The sequence below is a fragment of the Acromyrmex echinatior genome, chromosome 18 (assembly GCF_024713525.1).
Source record: "Acromyrmex echinatior isolate Ae372 chromosome 18, ASM2471352v2, whole genome shotgun sequence".
Taxonomy (NCBI): Eukaryota; Metazoa; Arthropoda; class Insecta; order Hymenoptera; family Formicidae; genus Acromyrmex; species Acromyrmex echinatior.
The window spans coordinates 6,091,697-6,104,533 of NC_141869.1; the positions used below are offsets into that span (position 1 = coordinate 6,091,697).

At 35.2% G+C, this 12,837-nt stretch overlaps 1 protein-coding gene across 1 annotated transcript in view; it reads left to right on the plus strand.

Annotated features, from left to right (window-relative positions):
* Nucleotides 1–12,169, plus strand: part of LOC105144812 (uncharacterized) — a 43,793-nt gene extending 31,624 nt beyond the window's left edge. Inside the window, exons 6-8 of the mRNA XM_011053984.2 lie at nt 956–1,133; nt 4,146–4,315; nt 5,772–12,169. Of these exons, the coding sequence (XP_011052286.2) occupies nt 956–1,133; nt 4,146–4,315; nt 5,772–10,625 (5,202 nt within the window). The 3' untranslated portion in view covers nt 10,626–12,169. The remainder of the gene's footprint in view (nt 1–955; nt 1,134–4,145; nt 4,316–5,771) is intronic.
* The last annotated feature ends 668 nt before the right edge of the window (nt 12,170–12,837 follow it).

Sequence of the window (12,837 nt, forward strand, 5' to 3'; positions counted from 1 at the left end):
ATAAAAAATAAGTTTTAGAAACTAAAATATTAAATAAAAAATAGGTCACAAGAAATTATTTCAAGAAAATATAAAATAAGCAATAAGACTCAAAAATATATTAATTTATTTAAAATATAAAATAACTTTTATTTAAAATAGAAAAATATAAAAATTTAAAATAAGAAATTGCCTTCGAAAATTTATTTAAAATAAAAGACAAATTATTTTTCTATTTTAAATAAAATTATTACATATTTTAAATAAATTAATGTCTTTTTCGGTCTTCCTAGTTTATTTCTATTCTGAAATAAATTTCTTTGTCTCTTTTTTTATTTAATATTTTAGTTTCTAAAACTTATTTTACTTAAAATATAAAATAAGAAATTGTACTTTAAATCAATGTTTCAAATAATAAATACAAAATATTTTAATGATTTTGATTATTTAAATATATAAATATACATTTATGAGTATAACGGTTTTTTTATAACTATAGCCTATAATTAATATTTAATAGTATTAACTCTTTGCGAACCGCAGGTGGAAAATTGAAACATAGGTCATATGTGGGTGTATCTTGTACTCCACACATGCTATACTTCATCATAAATATACTGTAATTTAATTACTCATCGTCACTTTTATTGACGGATCGGTAACATAATTGATATGATTTATTTAAAAATATAAAATAAGTTTCAAAAACTTATTTAAAATATTAAATAAGAAATAGGTTAGAAGAAGTTATTTAAAATAATAAATATTAAATAACGTTTTAATTTTTTTTAAATTTAAAATATATATTTTAAATAAATTTATTTGAGATAAGACCGAGCCCTATTGAAAGCAGATGATTATCGACATTAAAAATTTGTTTTAGGAAACTAAAGATTTTAAATTAATATATTCAATGAAAATATCCAATAAGCTTAATAATTTTAATATTATTTTCGCGTTTTGTTATTGTTCGTAGGAAGGTGCGAATATCAACAAGAGCCTAGTGGCTTTAGGGAACGTGATATCCGCACTCGCTGAGAGAGGCTCAACCGGAAGTAGGCCAGGAAGAAGATACATCCCTTACAGAGACTCTTCGCTTACTTGGCTGCTGAAGGATGCACTCGGCGGAAATGCCACCACCATTATGCTCGCCAGTAAGTGTCTGTCGGTATTTTCCTTTTGATCTTTCCCTTGTCGTCCTCCTAAACTCGTATTCACTCCCTTTTTCAATCTTCGCGATCTTAGAATGTTCCATCGACGTTAAAAGGTTTCCTTCCAGGAATATTCTACTCGTGCAAATCGCGTTTCGCCGTGTGTATTTTCGTGAGAAAATTATGAGTTCACTTTTCCCCTCTTTTGATCTCGAACCCTCCATTTTAATATCCTTTCTGTTGCCAGAATGACGCATCGTTCTCGCGCGCAAAGATTGAAATCCAACGACTAATTCGACATTGCTTAATTGGCCCTTTTAGTACGAAACTTTCGCGTTCAAAGAATTAATTACAATCGGCTGTTGTTAATCGACTGATTTACTTCAGGTTCTTTTGCCTTTTCTCGTTAAAGATTGTTTAACTCGTTCAGACATTTTCCTCCGAATTCAGATGTTTTCCTTTCCATGATCGTCGGATTACGACGAAAAGCCGGCTATTTCTTTCCTTTCTTTGCAGCGGCAATTTCTCATTTTCCCATAAATTCCACTAGTTATTGGAGAAGAAATATTATCGCGAGATTTGTGAAATTATTCCCATTCGCGATAACCCGGGCTGGATGTAATTGGTTTAAATGCTTTTCCAGGCGAGCTAAGACGCGGAGATTAAATTTCAATAGAGCCGAGATAGAGAGACGCGAAAAGCGGTAAATAAGAAATCTGTAGTGAGCTTGCGACAGTAGCTACGTGATCGATCCATCGCCAATATTCTTCGCCCGCAGTATATGGTAGTCGTTATCGAATATAATTTAATATTTTCAATAATATAATATAAAAATTGATGCTTTATATACATATATATGTTTATATAATCGGTTAAAGCATAATGCGATTATAATATAATCACAGATTTAATAAAAAATTATTAAGAGCCAATATGAGCAAGTTAAATTAATACGAACGCTAGCAATGATCGTACAAAATGTTTTCTAAGAATTAATTTAATTAATTAATTCAATTATGGAATAATACTTAAATATGTTCAAATTTTTATGTAAATTTTAGTCATGCATTTTGAATAATATTGTTAAGAGCTTTGTAGAAGGCATGTCAGAAATATTTAGGAACTTAACCCGACTTCTCTAGAGTAAACTGTTCATGACGGATTTATCTAAACATCGCAGCGTCGTCACCTTAGAAGGGTTTCGCCTGGTTATATTCGACTCTCTTTGATTGTATTAATCTGCATAACAGTTTCTCTCGAGGGAATAAATGTTATGCGAACTGAATAGAATATTAAGAAGATCATCGTAAATGACAATTAAATTGCCAATTTAGAACAGGGAAACGCTATTTTCTTGTAGAAACCTATGGTAGTTAGATAAAGCACGTAGAGAAGATTGTGTTACACAGTACTGTAATAGATAAACCCTTATTTGAGCCATATTTTTTTCGAATCAAAATTGATCTTTCTCTTAGATTAAAATCAAATCGGATTCAAATTTAAAATAACAATAAAATACATAACGATAAAATACATAATTTACGGATCTTTACTTTGGAGACGGATATAAATGCTTGAATATATTTTAGGAAAATATTTTCGAATATTTTCCTTAGGTTTATTTTTCTTAGATCAAATTTGTAACACAATTGCGCATTAAAAAATTTTAATTTTTAAGATACGTTATTGTATTTGAAATCATTGGTCTCGGAAAGAAAGGCAAAATCTATACTTTCAATTTAACTGTTTACTTTGATTCGTTGATCGTCGCGATATTTTTATCTTTTCTATCGTTCTGTGATAAACCAACGAAACTGACGTAATTGAGCCGACGGCGTAAAAGAGACGTTAATCAAGGAAAGGCGCGCTCTTCCCTCTTTCGATTAGTCACAATTAATTGTTGAAATGAAAGAGTCGATCGCACGATCTGTATAATTGGCCGGGAAACAACGGAGAGTTTTGCAAATACTTCTAGCCGACCTGGCGACGTGTATAATTAATCGTAGCGGAATATTCCAAACCGCTGATCATCGGCAATTAATTGAATTGCTAATAGCATTTCGGTTTATTATCGGGGAGACGTTTAATATTCAACGGGTCCACATTTGTGATTGAGCGTATAGTGCGTAGATGAATAGACATTACATTATCTCACGGACCGCATACTCTGCCGCCACGATAGTGATAGATTTTATATGTCGATTCCACAGTACGACATCCAGAAAAGTTGCCGTCCGTTTGAAAATTCATTTCAGATTATCGAACTTTCGGCGAGCCGTGAGTTATTTCCGGTTGACTTGTCTACGCGGAGTTTTCATTCCGTACATTTCCTCTCGATTAATTTTCAGACAGACGCCCGTTGTTGCAAGTATCTGATTATCTGTATGTCTACGGATTTATGAATGCAGCAAATCTTATATAGATCTGTTTCCAAAGAGTAAATAACATTGAAAAGAGTTTAGTACTAGCTACCAAATGAAATAATATCAATTAAATGTTTAGTTGATATGATATAATAGTTACTGTTATTAATTACATTAACTAAACATTTAATTGATATTATTTCACCAAACATAGGAAAGTAAAATAATTTTTAGTTGTATTAACTATCATTTAATTGATATCATTTCACATTTACTAAACAGTTGGTAGCTATTATCAAACTCTTTTATCATTAAACAGAATATACATATATATTTCTATATTGAAAGAAAATGCAATCTCTTTAGTGAACGGAAAATATTTCGGATGGTTTCAAAATCTTTGAATAGACAAATAGTATTTTGCGATGTTTCGCAATAGGCACGTTTAGTAGATATTACCTATCATATCAAGCAATCTTCCATTATCGATATCTAATCGCTGATGTACGATTGTACTTAGAATGCAAGTGTGCCGCAACAGCTAGTATTAATCAGGAAATCGCACTGTAACGATTAAATAGTTGTAGTTGGAACGTACAATAATTTTATCATTTATTCTCGATGTTAATACGAGACTTACTATTTTTTTCAGCGATATCTCCAGCCAGCGGAAGTTACAACGAGACCGCGCACACCCTACGATTCGCGCAAAGGGCGCAGAGCGTGGTCAATCGACCAGTGGTCAACGAGGATCCGGTGGAGAGAATTATTCGTGAACTAAGAGCTGAAGTCGCCAGATTGAAATCTTTATTACTGGAAAAGGCAAGAAGCTTACGAATATTTTACTCACATGTTGGAAAATTCGTGTTAAATTTAACATTTCACGTATCTCAAACGTATCTCCACTCAAATTTGTGTTAATTTAAGATAAAATGTAAAAAGGGCAATAGAACATAAAGATTTTTTAATACTAATGTAATTTCGATAAAATATTAATTATTTGCACGTTACACGCATTTTATTTCACAAATATCTCTTGACCCTTTTTTGCAAATTATCTGTAGAGGTGTTATTTTAATCGAATAAAAATTAACACCACTTTCTCGTTTGTCTTGTGACGCGGCTGAAATGAAAAATCGAGCTTGGCGGAAGCGAGGCTGAAAACGCGAAAGGATTTAATCCTCGGCCTGATGTTGATCGAGCGACTTTATAACGTAGCCGGAGATTCGCATGCTGCCGGCAGAAAATATTAATGAGTTTCGAGTAGCGCGCGATCGGTAATAACGCGGCATTATAAAACAAATTTCGCAATTTTGCTCGACATAGAACGCGCGGATCCGCGATAAATAGTAGTCGATTTTTCAGCCGCGTTTTAACTCGCGCGCGAGAGGGTGGTGCAAGTTTATTATCAGGGTTTACCAATACGAGCGGTGCTGTTATATTGTTCGATGTCATTACGCAAATGAGATTCATTGATCGTTTATTTGACACTTATTGAGCGCCCATTGCGAGCGATTGGCCGAACGATTGCTGATAAAATATAGCACGCCGATGTGTTACGCTTAACGAGCGAACAGCGTTTCCATTTCCATCAGGTAGTTTCCATCCTTCATTTCCGCACGTTGCATAATCGCCGATTAATTAAATTCCTCATACTTCGTCCACAATCGCAACTTCGTTGACTATCCACGAGCTTCCGGGTCCGATTTAAATCCGAGATAAAATATTATTCATGGACAATAATAATTTCTTTTGAAAGATAGAATATCATAATTGTAATGTATATTGGAAATGGAAATATTGAAACAAAATCAAGCGCTCCCCTTTTTCGTCAAATATAGAAAGCAATTGTCAATTTAAGTTAATATGATTTAAATACTTAATTTTAAGCATCAATTTAAATATTAATTAATAATTTTTAATTACATATTTTATAATTTTAATAAGAGTGAAAGTTATTGCAAATTTTAATATATGTAGGTATAACAAAAAATTTAAGAGATTATTTCGAATAAAAAATATTCATGGAAAAAGCGTATAATTTGAAGTATGCATAATATGTTGAAAAATTCCCATATATCGAAGCTCGCAGTAACAACGCTGCAACGTTGTAATATTACTACAATATTACTGCAACATTAGAAACGTTGCTGTAATTATCTGTGTTGTATGGATTAGAACTACACAACTTAATAAAATATATATTTCGTTATTTAAATATATTATATATTATATTCATTTTCAGTTTAAATTAAAAGTTATACGAATCTTATTGCAGGATATCGACCAGACTAAAGCGCCGTGTTGCTGCGATAAAGTTCAAAGTTCAAAGGATTCCTCGACGGATCCTCAGTATCGTGAAGAACAAGAATTGGTCAACACTTCACAATTCGAGGAATCCAATCGTAAAAACAAAACTGTACGATCGAAAGATAATAAAAATCTCGATACACTTCCGATAAGAAGATACAATTCCAGTGATAGTGTGACGACTTATGAGACGAACTCTTCAAGAGCTATCAGAAAATTCAACTCTTACGAGCATCTGCAACTTCCGCACCGCTTCATCGGCAATTATAACCAGGCCAAAGTCACTGAATTGAATGATGAAGATGACGAGGTGGTGAACGAGATCAAGGAACCTGTCTTTGTGGATATACCGACGCTGGTGGCTGTATTGATTAAGCCAGACAATAACTTGCAAGAATCATCTGCACAGATCGAGGAAATTTGTTCCGATGAAGTGCAAGAAGATTCGATCGATGCGGATTTTATAGAAGGCAGTAACGAAGATTTCGAGGGATCGGAAAGAATCGACGACGTCGATCCTGATGATTGCAGCAGTTCAACGAATTCGTGCATCTTGAAAGATTCAGAGATCGGTGATCTCCATCAAATTACCTCAAGATGCCCTCCACCAAGTCCGGTATCTGTTGGAAGAAGCAGACCGAGAGGTAAGTTCAGTAAGCAAAATTCGATCGATTTACCTTCGTCCAACTTGAACGTCTCGAAGAAGTTTGGCTCTATCGAAGGAATTAGCAAGAAGAAGGAACCAATTTTTGGCGTCCAGCGATCGCATACGAACTTAGAAAAACGCCCGCTATCCGAACGGAAGAAGCTCAATAATATTCGCGAGATCGATGATCGTAAGGCGAATGTTAAATCGAATAACATCTGGAGAGCGATCGGCAGTAAAGATCATCTGCAGAGAAAGAGTAGCAACGAGTCCGATAAGAGTTTGAAGGACTCCATCAGTGGCAGAACAGGTAGCTATAACAGTATTGGCAGAAAGTCGAGTTTGGAGAGCTTGAAGAGAAAGACCAGCAAGGATAGTAGTTCAAGTAGCTCTAAAGACGAACAGATTTTGATCTCGAGTTTGACACGCGACAAGGTATCACGCAGAAAGAGCTCCTTGGATCAAGAAGCAGCAGCAGCAGCAGCAGCGGCAACAGCGGCGGGCGGTGTAAAGCACACAGCCATTCAGAAAGTGAAACGCGCCGAAATTGTGGCAGCCGTCACAGAAAGACTCTATTCTAGCAGAAAGCACACAGAAGAGACTAATATGGCGAGCAGCAATACATCGGGTATGCGTTCACCACCGGAAGGTATCGATGTGAAGATGCCAAACAGTCTCATAGCGCGATCGCGACTTCAGGAGATTTCGCGAAAGATGCTATTGAGACGACGAAAGATCAATGTTGATACTCAAACGGAAACGGCGTCGACACTGCGCTTCAAGGATACAGCGTGTCTGACGGATCAACCTAAGGTGGTTCTCCAAGACGCAGCGGTTCTCACAGATGATCACGCGGACAGAGATGTCGCGATAGTTGCAATGGATCGTCGATTACCTGTTCTTAGAGTAAAGGACATGGCAACGTTGACGGATCGACGGCCGCCAATTAGCATCTTCCGCTGCAAGGATGCTGAAAGCTTAGCAACCGATCTGGACTTCGATGACTACGAACTCCACTCGCCGCGAAATGATTCTGGTATACTTTCTGACGATGCGCAGAATTACGCCGAGAGTAATCTATCCAGTGCTGATGTGTCTGAACTTTACCCGGAAAGTGGTGACAAAAGAGTACCATGCATGGATAATTCGACCAACACGTTCCTCACATCGCCGGGAAGAAATTCGGCAGTGCAAACGACGGTGCGACGATTGGAAGCAGCGAATCGGCTAAAAGATAATTCGGAGAATAGAAGCTATAGCAGGTGCTGTAGTTTGATTCACGAGCTCAGTCAACATGCACGAACAAATAGTCCCGAGAAGAACGTCATCTCCATATCTCTACCAGAAATGATTAGTATAACTATTGAGAGCACAAATGGTTTAGAGTCAAGAATCGCTGTGATAGACGGTAGTGACGCCGTACAGGAGAAACTGAAACCCATTTACAGTGACAAGGCAGCACAGACGGATAAAGAGATTAAAAATGAAACTGAAGGATCCTTTCTAAAGGATTTTGCAGTCAAATCGACGGCCATTCAGACGGACGGCAGAGTTTTCAGAATCGAGAATATCTTTCAAGATCCAAAGAGCAAAAGCTGCGATGACGCGTCTTCCAATGTGAAGAAAGAGACTGCGATGAAGAAGTCGGTAACTTTTAGAAGTTCCTTAGGCACTTCTTCTGTCATCGAGACAAAAGAGAATAGCACAGAGACGGAATGGAATGGAATATACAATGGTGATGTTTGTCAGGAAACGTGGCCGATTCCGAAAGGTAGTTTAACACAGGCTTTCATCATTAAGAAACGTAGCTACAGTTCGAGTCCTAGAAGACCACACAGATTTGCCGATCATGATCTATGGAAAAACTGGACTCTTCCGTGTCTAGAAAGATTGAAATTTATCGATCATAATAGAGAGATAAAGGCTATGCCACCTTCTACGCAACAAGATCTTAATTTAGAATTAGTTGATAATTTATTTTCTTCTATGATAAACAACGAATGTTCTTTTGTCGATACAATTCCAGAAGATACGGCTCAGAACTCATGTAATCAAGACTCGAAAGACAATTGCAAGAGTTTGAAAAAATCAAAATCTATTTCGATAAAGAATTTATTAAATTATGATCATAATTTTTCAGATGATAGTCTTGATTATGATGACGACAACGTCGCGAAAAAGACAGAGATAAAAACTATGAATGTGCATGACGATAAAAATTATGAGAGCCTTTGTCCTCCGGATGTCGTTGCGCACACGAAGAAAGAAGCTTCGAAATCGATAAATCATGTAAATTCAACCGACGTCGAGTCCTCGATGTCAGTCGAGGTAGACGACGATTTTGATGATATTCAGATAGAATTTCCAAAGAGAAAACCTGATGAAATATCAAAAAAAAATCCATTGCAAGATTACAAGGCGTTGATCCTCGGGACATCATTGCAAGTTGTAGATAGTGATTCCGAAGGAGAAACGAAAATCAAACAGCTTGATGATATTAGCAAGAAAAAAGTATCTTTTTCAAATCCTAGTAGTCTCGAGGAGATAACTGATGTCGTAAATAATCATAAAATTCTGGCACCAAAACAAAATTCAGAAATAGCCTTAAAGCCTATTATAAAGAAAGTGAAGAAGAAGAAGCCGGTTGTGACTGAAAGTTTGGATATCATTCGATCGAATGTCAAAATCGATCAGACTTTACAGCAGAAAAAGATAGAATCGACGAAGAACGAAGAAGTTCTGCCTGCTTTGAAAAAGAAGAATGATTCTAAGAACTCTGAAGAATCCCTTAACGACGAGAAGACGGAATTCTCCAACGAAGATCTTCGCAACGAAATTGTCGAAGATAGTGTCGACAAAGACGCTCATTCTCATACAGCATCGAAGAGAAATATTTTTGAAGAGTATCTGAATGAAGCAATAACTTTCATGCGCAACATGAACTCTATCAACGAGTACATGAGTGCCACAAACATGTTGGAGAACTATGGGAAGCGTCGCAGAAGACGAGGAGGTCGTCGTGGGAATAATTTAAACACGGATAAAGATTATACAGAATTTCGAGGACGCAAAGCGAACCTGAAGGATGACACCGACAAATACTTGCTGCCAGACAATGATGAGATCGTTGCTATCGAATCTTACGTAAAATGTTTGAAAGGCATCGAGAGATTGGAGGCATGCATTGATAATGTCAACAAGCATAACCAGGTCCTTCGAGACAGATATGGCATCGATGTTGAGTCTGCTGGCGCTAAATTCAGTTTAGCGAGTTCCAGTGTAGATTCTAAGGTGTCCAACATCAGCGACGACGCTATCCATCAATGCGAAAACGCAGTTTCCGAAAATGATGCTAAGAATTGCGATGAATCCAATCTTTCCAGGATTTCTTTACCGCTTTTGTCTTCCACTCGAACTGACGTCGCGAAACGATTAACGTTAAATGAGACAAAAAAGTATCAAGCTGTTACTGAGATAGATGAACAGGATCTTGACGACAAGAACAACAATATTACTGAGGATGATCTCGAGCGTAAAATCTTCGATCAACTAATGCGCGCGGCCGATCTTAGTAAATGCTGGAGTCTGAAACAATCCCGACAGGAACGCCCCCGGAAAATATCCGATCTTAGATCGCAAAGCCCGACAACTTACTCCAAGTTACGAGGGACTTTCCAACAGGACGTTCATGGCATCCTTAATTTCGACGAAGTTTCCACCGAGGATTATCTCGACCGCATTCACGGAATCGAGAGTAGCCCCTGGACGTTTAGGAAAACGAAACTATCAGATCGAACGAACGATATTAGTTCGAGGACATCGATCGGTTTTGAAATTGATTCTGAAGCATTTTGCGGCAAATCAATTTCAAAACCGGAAGACAATGGTAATTTGTCAGATATCGAGATGTCGAACAAATCGACGATTTTTCAAACAAAGCATCATGATTATCTAATAGATCCTACAAAATCGATAGAAGCAGGGCCGCCTTATAAAGAAAAGGAGATGGTGCGGAAATCAAAAGATAGTTTAAGAACTGAGTTAATAAACTCCAGATTTGGAGATCCTTTTACTGTGGAATTGAAATATCCTGGTAGCCCAAGAGCAAAATTTTTGGAGCTTTTAAGTGAGAGAAGACGTATCGTAGAAAATAGCAGGAGTACGAATGTATTTTAAGATCACTGAATGATCTTTCTTCTTAAATTGTAAATCTATTTTTCACATATATTTTGTATTTTAACAATTATTAGAGAGAGGGAGAGAGGGAGAGAGAGAGAGAGAGAGAGAAAATAATTATAGTAATCGGTTTAAGTATAGAAATAACTTACAAGAAATTTGTAAATAATGATGTAATATAATATTTGCGCGCGTTTCGTATGCTCTAAAATTTTATCAGCTTTTTAATTTAATAATTTACTTTTAATATGTAATTATAGTAATGACTGTACCAATTTATATGCAAAGTATTAATGGATCTTAACTTCTATAACAATACATATAATATTCAATTTTTACATTTAATACTTAATATTTAATTTTTTGTTATCAGTTTAATATCTGCAAATAGCAAATTTTTCTAAAAATATTAATTTAAAAGCGATTAATACTTTTCACATATTATGATCATACATATAATAATTAAATTAACGATATCTTGTACATAATAAATAATAATATGTATATTATTATTTTCAAATTAATAATGCACGATTCCCAATTCTACAAATTTTTATACAACTTGTATTATAAAAATATCGTAAAATGTTTCAATTAATAATAAGCTAGAGTAACTTAATTTATAAGAATTGTATTTAAAAATCGTTAATTATCTTTATAAAAATATATTAATATTAAATATCATAAGATAAAAATAATTACTGTATCATACATAAATATCATTTAATAAAGATTATTTTATGAAATAATAAATTTAATATTAAATTGTTATTCGTTATGATAAAGAGAAGAATAGCAAATTTTATAATTATTCATTTTTTTCTTTTAATTACTCTTCACTAATTTATTATTACTTCTTACTTATAATTCAATCAACATAAACTTACAAGTTTGTATGCATTTATAATAATTTTATCTTCTTTATGGCACAGTCAATCTTTTTTAATGAGTTTGAAATCAAGATCCAGACGTCCAAATGTATAATAAATTCACCATTATATTTTATTCAGTACAATTCGATTTTATTACCCGGAATAATCTTGCGAAATATGCCACAAATTCGTCGATTATTCGTTATTCGACGACATGTGTAATGTACTGCGAATCTCATCGATAATAATTTTACGAGACAAAGAAACTCGTATTTCGTGTCATGAAACGACAGTTAATAGCCAACGCGAGCCGTGCTGTTTCAGAAAAGAACTGACGCATGTGCCGCGTTTCGTGCAATGTTGAATGTTCCGACGCCGGCAATTGCGATCCTAATAATGTCGAGTAAAGCGAAATGCCGCCAGTAGAGCGACAGCTTACAACGGCTGTTTCATTTTATTGCGTGATAAATCTCCGATATGCGAAAACTCTCAATGCACTCTGATTCTCCTATTGTGTGTCCATTTTCGTTGAACTTCTCATTCAAAAGTAGATTCCATTTATAAAAATAATTTTTGTCTAGTTATTTTATCTCTTCACACTTGTTTTCTTAAATATATATCAAATATTATATTTTTCGAGTAAATAAAGTTGTAACAAAGAAAAAAATGAAATTGAAGATAGCACTAATCTTAATAAACCACGCGAGTGATTCTCATAAAACTAACAAAAGTAAAATAATCATGAATGCAATGCGTATATCAATAATTTTTTTCTGTTTGTTATCAATTGAGAAACATATAATTTTAACAATAGATTTTAAATCATACTGCTATATTATAGCCAAAAAAGACTTATCTTATTTTACTGATTTAATTTTTAGAGTGTTTCTAATCTTATAATATAGTTTTTACAGTTCACGATCAGTCTTCTTTTATGCATGGACCACGTGATCAAACGTCAGGATCGTCGAAAGATTTTCTTACTCCGCAAAAATAATGTGACAGAGAAATGCGCAATGTCATCGAAACACAGAGACCTAAAATTGTATATGAATCGCAAAGAGATGTAGAGGCTGATAATTGCATTTCTAGACCGTCACTTCCTCCACATCGATAAAGACCGATCCGATGCATTATGCGTGCAGCACGTTCTGAAAACTGCCGCCACGTGTCCTGTTTTCTGCTCGTCGTATTTGTCTTTGATGCTGATGCAAGCATAACGAGGCTCGTTTACTCCCGTACATCGTATGTGCAGATAACACGGCAAAGCTAGCAGAAAGACACGCGAGGATCGTAGTAAATTTACGCTAAAGGCGCCTCCAGATATGGTTAGTGTATAC